The sequence below is a fragment of the Balaenoptera musculus genome, chromosome 7 (assembly GCF_009873245.2).
Source record: "Balaenoptera musculus isolate JJ_BM4_2016_0621 chromosome 7, mBalMus1.pri.v3, whole genome shotgun sequence".
NCBI classification, from domain to species: Eukaryota; Metazoa; Chordata; class Mammalia; order Artiodactyla; family Balaenopteridae; genus Balaenoptera; species Balaenoptera musculus.
The window spans coordinates 101933223-101951261 of NC_045791.1; the positions used below are offsets into that span (position 1 = coordinate 101933223).

The 18039-nt window shown below is 34.3% G+C and overlaps 1 protein-coding gene across 11 annotated transcripts in view; it reads left to right on the forward strand.

Annotated features, from left to right (window-relative positions):
- The window catches only part of MFF (mitochondrial fission factor), a 39527-nt gene that overhangs the window by 16934 nt on the left and 4554 nt on the right, over positions 1-18039 (forward strand). For 2 of the 11 annotated variants that reach the window (XM_036857538.1, XM_036857541.1), the window contains 6 exons: positions 2387-2461; positions 7002-7160; positions 10811-10843; positions 12368-12427; positions 15358-15442; positions 16291-16488. In XM_036857538.1, the coding sequence (XP_036713433.1) occupies positions 2387-2461; positions 7002-7160; positions 10811-10843; positions 12368-12427; positions 15358-15442; positions 16291-16422 (544 nt within the window). In that variant the 3' untranslated portion in view covers positions 16423-16488. Of the gene's footprint in view, positions 1-2386; positions 2462-7001; positions 7161-10810; positions 10844-12367; positions 12428-15357; positions 15443-16290; positions 16489-18039 lie in introns of those variants that run through there. The other 9 variants (XM_036857542.1, XM_036857544.1, XM_036857545.1 and 6 more) reach the window with 6 other exon arrangements.

The following is an 18039-nucleotide window of genomic DNA, read 5'->3' on the forward strand; positions in this document are numbered from 1 at the left end:
AAAATTAATAAAAGTAAGTGCTCAGTTCTATGTAGCCTTCAAAAATGCTTATCTAGCATGTAGGTTGGGGGGGGGAAATATAAAATAAAAGGAAAACACTTTATTAAGGAAGCATCTTTATTTTCAAGTTACTCAGTTTGTTATAAGATTGTCACAGGATTAGCCCTTTCCAGCTCTGCTTCTCATGAGCCATGGTAAACAATGTAGCGTAAGCAAGTCGAATTTTTTTACTTTCCAGGATTAATTTTTAGCTCTCTGCCTACTGAGTCATTGAATTCTTGGATCCCTTTCATTTTCCAAAAATTTAAATACATTAACAGACTATTTGTGTAAACCTTTCTTGCTCATTTGGTTCTGTTATACCTTGATCTTAAAGCTACCCCACTATAAGATGTTTTAAATTGGGCAAGTGCTTTTTTGTTGTTTTATTAAAATTAATGGGTTTTTAAAAATAAAATATCCCTTTAAAAACTGGTCAGAATTTTAAGTCTCAAAGCCATTGATGATTTAGATTGTTAATATAAATTAATGTTTCTTCCTCATTAAATTTTCAGTCAGTTTTCATAAGCTCATTCACCATGAACCATGTTTGATATCAAGTATCATATTAGCTTCTCAAACTGACTTTTTTTTTTGGCCACATGGCACATGGGATTTTAGTTCCCTGAGCAGGGATCGAACCCGCACTCCCTGCTTTGGAAGTGTGGAGTCTTAACCACTGGACCACCAGGAAAGTCCATATTAGTTTCTCTGGGAACGGCCAAAGAATCAGATGATACGTCTCTCACAGAGCTTGCAAATCTAGCTAAAAGCAAAACATTTAAATTTACATACAAAATAACTAGAGCACAATGCAATTATACTATTTCTGTTAAACCATATCAAGTTCTAATTCAGACTTGACTAAAGAGTATAGGGATGCAGAGGGATTTTGATGGGGGAAGGGTCTCTCTTTTTTTGTGTTAGGTGCAAAGGAGAACTATAACGGTTCTCGTTTCTTGGGGAATCTTTAAATGTCTCCTAAAGTAGTTAGAGTTATTCTGAAGGGTTATATAGGAAGGTAGTAAGTTTAAAAGAATATACGTCTCCTTCCAGGAAGGCCTATCTGAAAGGTTCAGCCATTATTACTATGAAATTTTTATGATAATTGTATGTTTCCCTGAAGGTACCTGGCTTACAGTGATGTCAGCCAGTCCATGGAATCCATTTTTCTAGAATATATTCGATTATGTTACACAAATGGTGAAAAGACTATATAATTTATGGTGAAGGTAGCTTCTTGATATTTAGTACCCTCTCAGAATGATTAAACATACACCTGAGGGCTTTTGCTATTTTCTATTTGTAATATTTTCTAAGGCACCAAAAGTTTCTAATAAACTTTCCTATTATATAAAGATATGGCTTATTGTTTAGGTCCATAATTACTTTGAAACTTCCCATTAGTGAAATAAAAACAGGACTGTTTTACTATAGCATCATTTTTGGTTTTTTCCCCCACAAAGTATATATTATTGATAGCTGAGTTCAGTTGAAGAGAAAGGAAACAGCTCTATTAAATATAAAAACCAGCCTAGTAAAGTATGATTTAGAATAAATGATTAGTTCATAGATATTTTTGCAGTTACCTGTAATGTAAGTCCTCATAACAGAAAAGGTTAACAAAGTTAACTAATATTTGAATTCTTTGTTTCTTTAAGTTGCCTTAATGGCATTTTTAAATAAAACAGAATCTCATGTTTTAATTTTTGGTAGTAAAAATGACATGAATATTTAACTGTACAATTTTTGCAATGAATTGCTTACATTACTCAACCATACTTTTTGTTTTGGTAGTTATTTATGTTACCGTTACATGGTAACATACTTAACCATCTTTTTGTTAATAATGTAACCTTGCCCTTTCTTCTCCTACCATTATTAATTTTATAATTTATAATTGTATTCATCTTTAAGAATCTACATTGAGTGAACTTTAGAATTTTTATATAATGAGCACATTATGTATTTAATGTTGGCAATGTGGTAAGGAGGAAACTATTAATGTAACACGGCTGTATTTTACCTCTACCAAAGTAATTATTAGACTCTTCCTGTCTTTACCTACTTTAGTCTTTTCTTTGTAATGTGAGATTGTTTGTGTGTCATTGTGCATGAACCATTGCCTGCCTCCACTTTATTTATTCCTTGGCTTTAAGAATAGAAGTCTATATGGGGATAAGAGCAGAAACACTGGCCTTTGTTTTATTATTTACTTTCAAGAGACAATAGGATTGATTATTGTCAGCTACTGACACAGAAACGATTGACCAGTAGAATCGTATTTAGCTTTCTGTTTGTGTTATAAAAGCTGAATATGTAAAAAGAAGCATAATTATTATTTAAGGTGGCACAGATCAGATTCTGCCCCAAGAAATAAAATTTCAAGGTTCCAGGCACCGATTTCTGCACCGGAGTACACGTAAGATTTTATCTGCTCTGCTTTTCACAAACAGGAGTTGTTTTAATTTTGCAGGCTTTTTGTTATACTAATATTTCACCAGGTAATTGGCATGTAATGCCCTAATTCTCTTACTGTTTGGCTTTTTAGTACCTCTGTTTCAGGATTTCTCAAGCTGTCATCATACACTTTGTTAAGAAAAAAAATAACTAGACCAAGGAAGTTATGTATGATTTTGGGTATAAGGGTGAAAGTAAAATGGAATAATTTACACCAAGCATCCTTTTACATTTCCTTCATTTTGCTTTGGTTGGCATATTAGTCCTCTATAGATTCAGTTGAACGAGGTTCAGTGATCCCAATCTTTTTGAAAATTTTAGCATACTGTCTTTTCTTGTTCATTTTCACCCAGAAGGACAAAGAGTCTGAGTGTAGTTTGTCATTAAGTTTTTTTTTTAATTCCATAGATTAAAATTATGCTTTGGAAGAATATTTTGAGATCATTAAACCCACTCTTTCTGTACATGTGCTAGAACGAGGTGTGGGAATGACTGGCCTCCTAAGGGGAGGGGGCACTTTGGCGTGCAGTGTAAGATTCAACAGCTAATGTAGTTCTTAAGTATCAGAAGCCACTCTGGCAACCAATGATTTTTCTCCTGTTCCCATTCTCTTGTTATGCTTCTAAGAACTAGTCAGTTACCTTAGTGGCAACAAATTAAAGCTTTCTCTCTATTTAAAATTTCAAAAGAAATGGTACAGAATTTGTGTTTCAGTGAGAATTTTTTCTCCCCCTTTTTACTGTTTTACCTTTACTGTATTTGTGGAAGAGGCTGGACCCTCACCAAAGAGATTATCCTCACAGTTTGAGAAACACTGTTCCTATGACAACCCACGCAGAAAGAGGTGTTTGACTTTGGACTTACCTTGTAATAATGACATAGTTATGCCAAGTAAATCTTTTAAATTTGAGTTCTGACATTGGCTAGTGTTGTTTACTCAGCAGTTGTGTAGTAAGATTTCCTGTAAGCATGAGAGAGAGCTATTACTAATGAAATAGCATGGTAAATTTAAGTGCGTTCTTCAAAATTTCCTTATCTTTTATGAAAGAAAGAGATAAAACAGATTTTGCTGTTTTGTAACATTACTAGGATCAATTCATCATCAACATGCATTTTTATTAAATTACTAATATTATACCATCTGCTTAAATAATCTCAGTGCCTTTGCAATATGTTTACTTTTTAATTTTTCACAATAGTTCATGTGTCAAAACAAACAAAAAAAACCAAGAAGTCAGTCCACTTTGGTTGGGTGGATGAGTGGACAGAGATGAAACTCAGCTCTGAACTGTTTCCTGCCACAGTTGATGCCAGTGCTGGACATCCCAGCTAGCGTCAGACCAGTTGCTAAAATGGGGCTTATTCTTTTTTGATGTTAAATTTTTTTTTTTAATTTTTGAATTTTATTTTATTTATTTTTTATACAGCAGGTCCTTATTAGTCATCCATTTTATACACATCAGTGTATACATGTCAATCCCAATCTCCCATTTCATCACACCACCACCCCTCCCCCCACCACTTTCCCCCTTTGGTGTCCATACGTTTGTTCTCTACATCTGTGTCTCAATTTCTGCTCTGCAAACCGGTTCATCATTTTTCTAGGTTCCACATATATGTGTTAATAAACGATATTTGTTTTTCTCTTTCTGACTTACTTCACTCTGTATGACAGTCTCTAGATCCATTCACGTCTCTACAAATGACCCAATTTCGTTCCTTTTTATGGCTGAGTTTAAATTTTTTTATTTGTAAAGAGACTTGCAAGACTGCTTAAAGCTTGAAGAAGAAAGAATTGCTAGACTGTTTCTTCTAATTAGGGTGAACTATGGTCATCTTATGATTTAATCATTCAGTTCATCTGTAGATAGAAATAAATATTAACAATCAAGGGCATTTAATCTATACGTACACTGCCCAAAGTATTGTATAAAATACTTCCTACTCTGTTTTTGCTGTTTATGAAAGATTGCCGTATAAATTAATGAAAAGTCAGATTTCTTACTAATCTTTGAAACTAATTACTTTTCAGAAACAACCTGAAGTCCAAATATGTTTTTGATGTTAGTCTTTGATGAAATATCTTTACTAGTATTGATGAAGACTTAATTTAACTTTTATCTTTCTTCATAAACATGTTTTCTTATTAAGTTACAATTACGGACCATGTAGGATTTTTTTCCATTTAATACCATATTCCAGTTTTATGTGATCATAGAATCTTAGAATTGAAAGTGATCTTATAGACTGTTTTTAAAACTCAGTCTTCTGTGCATTCCATGTTAAGAATTCCTTGCAGTTAATCTGAAAATAATTTATGCTAGATGACCTGATTTCCTGTGTAGGGACAGGAAAAACTTGTACTTTTAGAACTTAATAAACAATTCCTATTGCTTATTTCTGACAAAATGAGTTCTATCAAAGGAAGCCTTCTTCCCTTTTAAGTTTTAATGGGCAAAAATCCATCAAACTTTTTTTATGGATTTGGATTCAGTTTGTCGGCGTTTTTGCTCTAAGATTATACTTCTAAATATTGATCATTATAGACTTTAATATGTATGTAGCTAATTTATTTACTAGTACAAAGTGATTTGTGAAGTGTTCAATTTAGCCCCAAAATACGAAGACAAACGCTTTAATTATATCAATAGATATTGTACTGATTAGTCTTTTAAAACTTGCTTAAGTATAAATTTATCCAGGTATGTTGGCACTGCTATCAAGAAGAGTGTAAGATGGATTGCCTGTTTATGTTGACACAGAACTGGCCACTTTATTCCTGCCTCTGGTGACACTTTTCTAACATGAATTCAGTCTGGTTTCTCACAAAGAGCAAGAGCTTCAGGTTTTCTCCATGCTGCCTAAAGAGAATTAGGAGTGCAAGGCTAGTACCTAGACTTTGAGTCCCAGATATACTGATTCTTTTACTCTTCTTGGATACCCAGTGTGGGTTTTGCCAAGTACCATGGGTCAGTTGATAAGCTATATATATATACTGTTGTTGATATGTTATATATATTACAGAAGATTCCTAGTCCGTGGACAGACGTTTAAGGTAACTATCCATGAACCTGCGTCTGAAAAATTGCATTTATCTTGACATGATTAGGCCTAATTCCTATGGTGAATCAGCCCCGACAGATTAATCTCTCAGTATGCCAAGATTTGGCTTAAATCTTTCTCTTTTAAGTAGTCTTTGGAAAACATGGTTTTCATGTTTATTGTACTTCTCACTTTGGATCATCGAGACATTGAAAGTTATTCACAAAATTGTGGAGAAGATTTTGTTTTTAATTTTCTGGGACTCTGGGAATAATATTAGATGACAGTTACCCTTTCAAACATTATTCCACTTATTTTGTGGTTCCCAAACAAATACATGTTAAGTTAGAAAAGATTTACACAAATCAAAATAAAATTTTCTATCCTTTCAGTTGTTCACTGTCTGCTCCACTTTCACCCTTTCGTACAGAATACACAAGGATGAGGTTTAGTCTAAGGCGTTCTTGCCCTGACGCTGAGAAAAAATATTGAGCCCACTTCCCATAGTCCTCTTATTGTAACAAAACCTCTTCCAACAAACCAGATGCCAAGTCCATATATCAGTTAAATACCTCATATGGCTGAGCATGCTCTAACATTAGACAGGCCTCTGAAAAGAAAGAGTTCAGGTTAGAATTGTAAAATTCCTTCATTCAAATGCTCTCAGCTTTTAGGAGGTGCTGTCAGTGGAGCCAGAGAAATTGTGAATCGCAACTCACGTGTGAGAGAATGATCAAGATTACTGTCACTGAGCAACCCAGAAATAGTTGTTTGACATCCATCCTTACCTTTTCATTGTATTCACAGAATTGGGAGTAGTTTTATGTGTTAGGCACTTAGCTAGGGAACATATGCTTTAATGTAATTAAGTAATCAGAATGCTTTTGTTAGCTTTCTGAAACTTTAATTCATCTTTAAATTTACTCGTCATAAATTCAGATTGCTTCATTGTCTTTGTGAAGTATTTGAAATGGCATTTTCATGGAATCACTTTGGATTCATGCGTGTAAACCTTGACGCCTATATATATACCAGAGTTCTCTATCTTGCTATTCTGCCCATCCATGAGTTGCAGTGCAGTGTTGTTTGTTAGAGGCTTGGTTTACTGAATTGGAATATACACACAAAGCAAAGAATGCGCTTCTCTGAAGCTGGGGGTTGAATATACTCCTTGTGTAGTTCTCTTCCCTCTTCAAGTTGTTCTTCATATTCAGTTTGTTTAATTTGATGTTTAAAGCTACAGTTAACGATGCTGCATGGTAGCTGGTTTTTTAAAACAATTTAATATGTTTATTAACTTCTTTGGCTTGACTCTTTTGGGGGAAAATGAAGGGTGGGAAAAATGGGCAAGAAAACGGTAATTCTTAAAATATGAATTTTGGGGGAAACTGCTGAGCTGAAGTTTTATAAAAATCTGACTTGAGTGTTTTTCTCTTCATTTGCTGTGCTTGTGTAAACAGTGTGACACCATCGCCACAACAGGTTCGGGTTTGTCCTCCCCGTATGTTACCTGAAGATGGAGCTAATCTTTCCTCTGCTCGTGGCATTTTGTCGCTTATCCAGTCTTCCACTCGTAGGGCTTACCAGCAGATCTTGGATGTGCTGGATGAAAATCGCAGGTGATTGGCCATCAGTGACTCTTGCCAACTTTACTGCATATTTTTTGGCTCCTCCTTAGTGGACTGTGGTGTCTTCCTTTTATGTTTGCACCTTCGTCTCTTTCTCAGATGCAGTGGTTTAAAACAGCTTGCTTTGCTTTCTTTTAATTTGAAATTATTGTCCAAAATTCACATTTCACAAGATTCTGTTAGCTTCTCTTCAGTCAGGGAGGGAATTCAGTTAATAACTAATTATACACGGGAAGTATATGATTTTTTTTCCCAAGACTTTGTTGAGCTGTTTTAAGTACTTGATTCCATTTTGGGATATGCTGAGGGATACTTTTGGATTGAGTGTGGGATGTTGGACTGAACTGTACTCATTTTCTTCAGTAAGTCTTTTGATTTAATCATTTATGTTACTAATGTGGTTGGATTAGGAAGCAAATCTGAGAAGATGATATCAGTGTAGCTGCCAGGACGTTTTTTTTTCTTTCTTCTTAACTAGGGATTTCCAGACCTGTACTGAAAATCCCAGGTGCTGTTGTCTTTTTAATGCTGATTTTTTTCAGTATGGATAGTGTATCTAACTTTCGAACATCTCCAAGTAAAATCAGTAGTAGTATACTTAGACTTGTTCATTCAAATAAATTTTTTGCCATTATTTCAAATACTTTTTTCTCCTTGCTTCATTACTAGATGGTGTTTTAAAAAGATGGAATTTGGGAGCTTTTTTGGCATAGTATGAGGAAGGTACAGTCAGTTTCACTTCAACTCTAAACATTTTATGTAGTAACTCTGTGAGTCAGTGTTTGAATTTTCATGATCATTTTTTTAGATTGTTAATTTTGCATTTTGAAGAATTCCCAATAAATTTAGCTGGCCCTTACAGTAAACCTGTTTTCTTACTTTAGGAAGTGATATGTCTTATGACTTGCTGTGAACAAACTTTGTTATTAAGTGCTTTTGATCCTCACATAAGCCCCAGGTGTTTCACCTCCTGCTGCTCGACTAGTGTTTCTGACCCTTTCCAGGGCTCCCATACGTGTGGGCCCAAGGACTTAAAGCTGCACCAGAAAGAGCATAGGAGAGAAAACTCATGGCAGGGGGAAAATTATATATACATCTATGTATATATGTATTCATGTATAGGTGTGTATGCATGTGTGGGTGTGTGTGTATATATATCCCTCCCCAAAGGTTTAGAGTCCCTCTTATCTCTTTGAAGCTTCAAGGACTATCTTAGAATATTTGGAGCCTGTAAGAAGCATCATGGTTTCAGAAGAAAAAACATGGATCGAGGGAGAGGGTCAGATTTAATCTTGATCCACCCCACTGAACAGCTAGCTACATGATGGCCTTGGGCAAATTGCTTAGCTTCTCTGGGCCTCATTTTCTTCATCTATTTTTAAAAAAGAAGGGTAATACTAATATTAACCTAGTTTTCTGGATTCTTATGAGGAATCTTCCCCCTTCCCCTGCCTTTATTTAAGATATAGGGTTAATGGACTCAAATTCTTTATTTAGTGTCATGGGAGATCCTTAAAAAGATATTGAATATAAAGTACCTGGCACCTGACTAATATTTCCAAAGCCCTGTTTTCTCCTCCCTCCTTAACATAGATTTATTCTTCACCAGGTATCCTCTATAACTTTTTAATTATAATAGGTCCTTGGAAGAGACTGGATTATTAGGTCAAATTATATCATATCAAATGCTATTATAGTGAAAATATCTGAATGAGAAAGGTGTTTATAAATCCTATATAGATTAAATAATAGCTAGATGACGAAGCACCGGTACGTTAAAATTATTTGTCCCATCCCCCTACATATACACAGTTCAATGCAGTATATGGAAAAATAGTTGGATTTTTTTACTCCTTAATGGAAAAATTTTGCCTCAAGCTCACAAGTACAAAATCAGAAATCTTACTAATTACAAAATTTACTTTGTATTCTTTTATTTATAAAAAACTATTTTGAGCTTTAAGTGATTTTTTAAAATTGTAATAAATTGATAACTACAATTCCCTTTTCTGGGAAGGATCTTTTCTTATTCACTTAAATGAGATTTTTAAAATTCATAAAGTAGTTGTATTAGTAATTCTTTGCTCCTGGATACACACCTTGGAGCCTGGAGGATTAGATTCTCATTAGTGTTATTGGATGCTTTCAATTTTGAAAGGTTTTTTTTTTTTTTCCCCATTGCATTGAAATTTCTTATGATCAAATGTTCAGCAAGATTTAATCAGAGTTGTAAGTGCCAAATCAATTTTTATTTCTACTACGAGAACTGTCTAGCATGACTTACCAGATACAAGAAATAGGAATGTGAAATTTGGATAATGTTCTATTTGCATGACTATAAAATAATACTGCTTATAAAGTTTTAAGTGCTTTTATGTTCCTTGCTCTGTACATCATTTTTTTTCCTTTCTGCTTTTGATTCCTGGCTGTTATGCTAATGCAATATCGTATCTTTGGTCTTAAGCCATCACATTAGGTATAGTTAAATTAAGTTAGAACTATTTGGCAGAAAGAAAGAAAAAACCTGTCTGCCTGTTTTATTATCATAAAATAATGCGTTTTCACATTTGTTTGGCATTAGAACTATTTTTAGTTTATACTTTGAGGGACACTGTTGAAAGGTTTATGTATTTTTGTTTTCTCATCTTGAGAACTTATATGATCTAAAACCAAGTTCATCTGAAAACAAAGTTAAATCCTAGGTATACATTAGAAAAGTTTATTTACGTAAGTCAGTGCTGTGCATTTGGAAAACTGAGGTGTCAGAAATTTACCCAAACACCTGGGACAAGCACCAGGTATGTTCTTTGGATTTAAAATGCTGTTTAGTCCTTGCTAGTTATGAAATGCTCATGTCTTCTGACACCTGCTAGAGCTCCGTATCTCACTTGCCAATGCAAAATATTAACGCTTTTAAAAAGAAACTTAGTCCCTATAAAAGAACATTATTTAAGTATTGACAGATTAGTCATGTTCAGCATGCTTAAGTTTTACTTTTAGAAGGATCTTGAGGGACTTCCCTGGCGGTCCAGTGGTTAAGACTCCACGCTTCCACTGCAGGGGACGAGGGTTCGATCCCTGGTCAGGGAACTAAGATCCCGCATGCTGCGTGGCATGACCCAAAAAAAGGGGCGGGAGGTTGATTATTTCTTTAACAGATTATACTAGCTTTGAATGAAAAGAATAAGAAACCAGTATGTAAATAATTTATATTTTTTGCAAGTATCCATATAAATATATTACTTGGAAGACCTAGAAATGCAAAGTTGCAGTTGAAACAGTGTTTGTTATTTATAATTTTTAAATTTAAATTTTTAATTTTTAAAATGTTCATATAATTCCTGATACATCCAAACTGTTTACTTACTGTAGAAGTTTCCATTTTTTTTAGCAAAGAAACATATTCTGCTAAGTCAGACCATTTATTTACTCAAAAATGTCAGTATACAAGTTAATGCGGGAACTTGTAGAGCCTTGAATCTCATTCCCTTTTGCCACTTTAATTACAAAACATATTTTCAAACTTAAAAAGATTTTTTAATGTATTAAGTCATATTTACAGTAGAAAGTGGTACTTGAAGTTTCTAACCTTGCCAGATATCTCTCTAATTTACTTTTATATTATATGTGTCAATTGCCAGTGTGAGAAGACAAAATGAAATACGTTGTGAAAGGTAACTGTATTATTTTCTGGCTCTGCATTATAAAAGGGAAATCTCTGTGGTGGAATATGTTGAATATGGCAGATCCTTTTGAGCAATGTATGATTTTTTTAAAAAAAGCTTTATGTAACACAAAGCGGTGGCTTCATTTTTAACCTTTCTTATGTTAATGTAATGTAGGATTGTAGTTAAGTAAGTTTTCCTAATGTCACAGAATAAATTAATTAGTAGGATGGGATGAGTTAAAAACCTGTTTCAAGCATATGTAATTTTTCACTGTTCTTTAGCCAACAAAATAGAAGTCTATCATCTGACCCAAAAGTCTCTTATCCTGTAGGCTCTGGAAAATTTCTTTAAGCACCAGTAGTGCCTTTAGGAAACATACAAGCTAAACATTAAAATTTTCTTGTATAAATTGACCTGACATAAAATAGTGATTTGTATTGTAACCAAAATTCTACAGCTGTGCCAACTTACAGAAAAAAAATAGTGCATTTGGTACTAAATGTTTACTGTAAGAATTGTCTTGATACTTAAATTCAGGCAAAACCTGATCAGTCTGTAGAGAAGGAGACATTCAAAACAGAATGTAATAATTCTTCAAATCCTTATATAGGTTCTCTACCCCAGTCTCCTTTCTCTGGTTATAAATATTGCTGATTACTTTTTGGGAAATTGACCAGTGACCACGTAGAGCTTTTGTTTTCTGATTTAAAAAATAAAATAAAATTTATTGGAAAGGTTACTGCTTACCTAGGTAGAGAACTAATTGTCCTCTAGAATCAAAGTATGTACTCAGTGAAAACCCAGTGCACCTTAGTCTTCATTTCCAGCAGTCCTGTATGTCGCTCCTGGTTGTCTCTCAAGGTCAGACTCACATATTTGATTGCACTTCCTGGAATGTGCTGCAGTATGCCCCTCAAAGCATGTCCCTGATCTCCTTAGCTCCAGAACTGAGGCTTGCAGTTTTGCTCTTGAGAGCTGAGGGTTTGAATGAGACACAGCTATATTAAGGTATCAGGCACTAAGCAAAATTAATGAGGTGGGAGGCAAGGAATTGTGAGAAATGGGAGTTTCTGGAAATTTTTCGTTTTTGAGATAGAGCTTTGATATCAGATGAGCAACCATGATGATGCAGGTGCTACTAACCAGTTCTTGACATGCTTCTAAAGTTGCTGGTGAGTTTTTTTCCAACTAGAAGAGAGAAATTATACATTTTGAACAGAGTTGTCTTCTGTCTTGAATTTCATAAATCAAAATATAAGCACCAAAAAAATTATATGCTGGTGCTATTTTGTTATGAAAATGTAGGTTCCCTTTGTTTTTTACCACATTGTAAAATATTAAACTTAGGAAAATCATAAAATGGAGAACAGTGAGACAAAGATATTTGAAGTGTTTGAAATATATTGTATTGAAACATACAAACATATTTGACATTTATTTGTCTTATTTTTGTCTTATTTTTGCTTTTATCTTGTTACTCTCTGGTTCCTGATTCTGTCTTGTGCCTTCTCCCGCAAAAACCTGCCTTAGACCTGTGTTGCGTGGTGGGTCTGCTGCCGCCACCTCTAACCCTCATCATGACAACGCCAGGTAAACTTTGAGACTTTGTAATTACCAGGGTAAAGAGTTGACCGAACATGTAGTTTGCAGGACATAATGCATGTAGTAGCCACGCCTTTATATTATAGCTTGAATCTCTACAGCTTTTCTCTATGAGTACATCCTGTTTTTCTTTGAGAACAGTGAATCTAATCATTCATGACATTTGGCCAAAAGAGTATAAAGAAAAATAGTTACGATACATTATCATGGGAACATCAGAGACAGGGTATTTAAACATGGTTTTAATAGCTTATAGGCGATCATGCTAAAACAGAGAAAAAAATAATCTTAAACCTTGTTTTATGTGCATCATTTTAATTGTTGCCTGAGGTTCTGTCCAGCATTTCCTTTTTAGTTGTTAATTGTCTGTAATGTCACTTTCAGTGTGTAGATAAATGTGTCTGTAAAGCATCGTCTTAAATTGGGGGAAATCAGCATTGGTAACCTGAGAAGTTAAATGTTTAGAAAGAGAATTTAGTTTTAAGAATTTTTGTCATCCATTGATTAAGCTTTTGTCTATTATTTTTGTCCCTTTCACACTTTCAGATATGCTTAGCCTGAGTAGTTATTTCTTCCTGTCATGCACAATGACAGATAGAATGGCACATACGAATACTTTAAGGTTCTCAGGTGCCAAAATCTCATTTCCCAACTTCTAGGGTAAAAAAAAAAAAAATTGGTTGGTATTTACAGATACCATTTCTGTAATTTTTTCAGAGCCAATTTTATTTACTTTAAGCAGAAATGGATCATCTGTAGCAGTAGATTTAAAACTGGCAGCATTATTTCTATGATGAGAGGAAGCAAGCTGGCACGTTCATTTTTAGGCAAGAAAAGAGGGAAATAATTGGTTTCTCATTAATACTGAATTCAGGTTAGAAAATTGAAGTGTGTGTCCTTAGGGGTCCCTTTCCACTCTGCTGACTTGTTTCTTTTAACAATATTAACTCAGTCCATTTTAAGTTTTTCCTTGTGTATTTCTCGTAAGTTTGTGATCCTTTTATTTTTCTGTGAAAGTATTTTCAGGCAGTGATCTGACTTAAATTTCTTACAGAGTTTTTAGCTCTGATCAATACAGGTTTTAGTTTTAAGTCGAATTACACAGGTAAAGTCTTTTGTCATATCCTTAGATTTCTTAGCAAATGAAGATTTCCTTTACAGATATTTAAAACCTTAGTTAGTTCAGGATCTAAATTGTGGGAGTCCCTTTCAGTTATACTTCATTCTCTCTCTTCAGTCTGGGTCCCTTTACCTTTGAAGCCATTGCTTCTACTGTTTGATTTTTTTTTTTCCCAATTGTTTATCTCATGTATGACCTCACAGAAATAGAAAAGTTTTATTTTGAGGATAAAGTGTAGAGAAGAGGAATCTTCAACCCTTATTTTTTCCACTAATTGTTTAAGAATTCTGCTTAATGTTCAAAGGAACAATTAACTCAGATGTTTGTAAAGCCATAGTTCTTAGCACCTACTAACTTAGTAGCTAACTTCTCTATCTGATGCCGTTACTCTCGGTATTCCAGAATATTTGCTCTGTTCCCATGAAGGAAGGGGCAGATTAGGAGAAAGCCAGTTAATTTAGCCATAAAAAGAACATTTAGAGATTGTTCTAAATTATCTAAAGTCAGTACGCAACATCTATCATTGAAACTGCAACCTATGTAATTAAAATCAGCGTTCAGAATGATGACACGGCAGGATTATACAATTAAAAATTGTTTTACATTCTTTATTAAAGTATTTTTGAATTATTTTCAGTGGCATTTGTAACAAAAGGATTTTCTGAATAGACTTGTCTTTAACGTGTCTGGATGAAAAATATAATTCTCTTCATACACCTTTGTGTGGTAATATGTTTTTTGTAATAGGGACTTGCTTGAAATATTAAAAATATCAATATTACACTCTATGTGCCAACTCTGTAGATTACATAGGAGTAACTTTTAAATTCAGTTTATTTATAATCCACTCATTTGGAAAAGTTAATGTGCCATTTTACTGAAATAACCATACAGGATTAAAATAGTAAGGATGTAAATATACAAGGTGAATTATATGGTATGTAAATTGTATCTTAATTAAAATATATTTTAAAAGTGGAAATTTGGGCAAAGAGGAATAATAGCATTTGTGTGCATTTGTATCTCAGAAGTTTATTGTCATTCATTTAAAAATCAGTGCGCCTTTAGAAGTAACTGCATTTGAACAAGAAGTACTTTTTAATGTTTCTCTAGGGTTTGTCTTAGTTGCTTTCCAGTATTATTTTATACACCGCTTCTTAATTATAGTATTTAAATTCTGGATCTGAATGTAGTGACAAGATGTATTCAGGTGATTTTATAATTGCTTCTGTGGAGACACAGTAGAGATTAAGTAATTGTAAATAAGAAGTGAAGAGTAGAAATGGCAGGAGAAGAGGCACTGAGAAGAGGAGGAGAAATAAAAAATGATCAGTCTTCCTTTTTTAGCTGGAGTTTGTTTACTTTGTGTTCCCTGCCATGAGTCTCAGCAGGGACTTCTGAGGAACCACATATAGACATCAGATGGTGGGAGACTTGTATTTCGTTACATGCTAGCATAGCAGCTCTCAGATCTTTTCAGCCAGCTGTCCTTTTTAACACTGCCAGTCCCTCTGAGTTGAAAAGTGTCTCCTTATTTATATCTTTAGTCAGGGTTTCTTCTCTTTCGCAAACTTCCAGGACACTTTCCTAGTATTGTACGTAGTTGTTACCCTAAGCTCTTTCCTTTCCTTTATTAGTACCCGTTCAGATTGGTAAATATTTTACTAATTTGTACTGTTAAATATCAGTCTTTTCAACAATTCTCTGAGCATTACACAATACATTACATGATTTGACTTGCCAGGTACTTTTAGTTCTATTCTAATATTAAATTATATTTTTATTTCTTATCTGCTAGGTATGGCATTTCAAATATAGATACAACGATTGAAGGAACCTCAGATGACATGACTGTTGTAGATGCAGCTTCATTAAGACGACAGGTATTTAATATACCAAAAATCATATAATCCTAAATTATATTCATATAATATTTAAAGTGGTAGTTCCTAACATTTTATCATTTTCTGTCCAGTGGAACCCATGGATTAAAATATTTTATCTATCAAACTATTTATTAAACCATAATTGACTTTCCCATTTTGATTAAAGACATATTAAACCACTATTTACATGTTTTGATCAGCATAAAGCAGTATTACCAAAATGGATTGATGTAATTCTAGCCAATAACAAAGAATCCTAACATTTTAAGCAAACCAGTGCATCCATAAATTGCTCTGAAGCTGAGATGGCCCTTCACAGTTGGAACAAGGGGCCTGGGCCTTTAACCCTATCACAGACCAGTCGGTGAATGCATGCTGCCTTCATAAGGGAGCATGAACTTGGGCAAGGCAGTTGTTCAGCCCAGGGCTATTCACAGTAAGGACCAACAGCCGAGGACAGTGCCGTCAACCAGTGACACTCCTACAAACAGGTAGAGAATTAGCCTTTTAGTCCTGAAGGGCATGGGTGGCAGGTCACAGGGCCCACTACAGTAGGTTAATTATTGGGATCCTTTTAGTAACTCAGAGAAGGCATAGAACAGTTAAAGCAGGTTAAAGATGAAAAACTGAAGCTGAGTGACAGAAGCTCATAAGAGAAGAGAATTTAAGTGAATTTAAGCTGTCGTGCATAACATTTTTTCTATATATAGCGTTCTTTATTTTGCTCCAAATGAAACTCTTCATGTTTGTAATAATTCTTTTTACAAATTAAACTACTTTATAAGAATCTGACTGCATCATGCATTAAAGCTTCTATTCATTTTTTGATGTTGTTTTTTACTTAGATAATCAAACTAAATAGACGTCTACAGCTTCTGGAAGAGGAGAACAAAGAACGTGCTAAAAGAGAAATGGTCATGTATTCAATTACTGTAGCCTTCTGGCTGCTTAACAGCTGGCTCTGGTTTCGCCGCTAGGGGTAACCTCAACTCAAAAATACTGTCTCAACAGCTGGAAATATAAAGAATTTGCAAACTTCTTTATTTCTGTCTTTGCATTGTATGCCGTTTTACAGTCCCCACCCTGAAAATGTATTTCTCCCAGAAAGGATGGGGTAAAGACTTATATTTGCAGGAGTAAAGGTATATCCTGTCACTCGACTGTATTTAGTTTTAACCAGTTCTGCCCTAACACCTACTTAAAATTCTCCCTTTGCATGTTTTGTAAATAGGATCTAGTTTGTTTGTTGTTTTGTTTTGTTTTGTTTTTGCCTCATCAATCTGCACAGCTAATTCTATGAATGGGAGGGAAAAAAGTGTACAGAAAATGGATTTAGAGAAGTGTCTGTAAAGGAAAAATAATACTTTATATTGTCCTGTTTCTCAAACACTGTTAGATTAAACAGTTTAGTTAATAGACATTTTTGCATCCACATTTCAACATTAACACTACTGAAGTCATGGTCTGGTGTCAGATTTAATAAACTCAAGTCACCTCATGTTTCAGGATCACCTTCGATAAAATAATTCCTAACATTTTCAGCAGTTTAAGATGTGGGCAAAATGTGCATTTTTATTTTTATTTTAGTTTTGCAGATGGTTTTCTATAAAGTACATTTTTACTAAGTCCATGTGTGAATGATTTAAAAAGCTATAGAATAAGGTACAAATGTAGTGTATTTAATAAACTGTCAACCAAAGCTATATTTGTGTATCAAAAGATTTTATTTCATCATATTGTGCTGTGAGCTATATTCCATATCATGTTTCTTCATATGCACCTAAGTTTTCCCGGCTCTGGAGCAAGTAAAGCAATTAATAACTTGGCAGGTAGCAAGAACCCACTTGCTTCCTTTCAGATCTTCGTCCTGGTAGTGGTAGGCGCTGGTTTTGTTACAGCTGTTTTTCTAATTTGTAGTGTCTATAAAGTGGTTCAGATAAAAATACCTTCAGTTGTGTTGCTTTTTCCATTGTATTTAGCTGATATACTAACTCTGATGAGATTAAATGCATCAGTGAAACCAAGTGCTGGGAGCCTTTAGTTCCCAAACTTTTTTTTCCCTTTTTTTGTTTCAGAAGTGGATAGAATTTTACTTAGGTGCAGTATTCTCCATACACCTTCAGTATCTTTCTACCAAGGCAGTGAGTTTTGAGAAAGGCAATTAGGGGAAATTCCTTAGATGTAGGTATATTGAACTGTTCTATTCTTGCTTCTCTCCTGTCCTTCCAAAAAAAAAAGTACTTGGAGGAAGGATTCTTTTTTTTAATTTCTAGGGTTTATCATGAGTTTGGTGACAATTTTTTTTACCCATGAAAGTCTTCTGACTTATAATATCCTAATGATGTCATTAATTATATTAATTCTATCTTTATATGTATATCTCAAGGTAATTTCTGTGAATAATTGAAACTACAAAAATGATTTAAAAAACAATGGATAAGGGCTTCCCTGGTGGCGCAGTGGTTGAGAATCTGCCTGCCAATGCAGGGAACACGGGTACAAGCCCTGGCCCGGGAAGGTCCCACATGCCGCGGAGCAACTAAGCCCGTGCGCCACAACTACTGAGCCTGCTCTCTAGAGCCCGTGAGCCACAA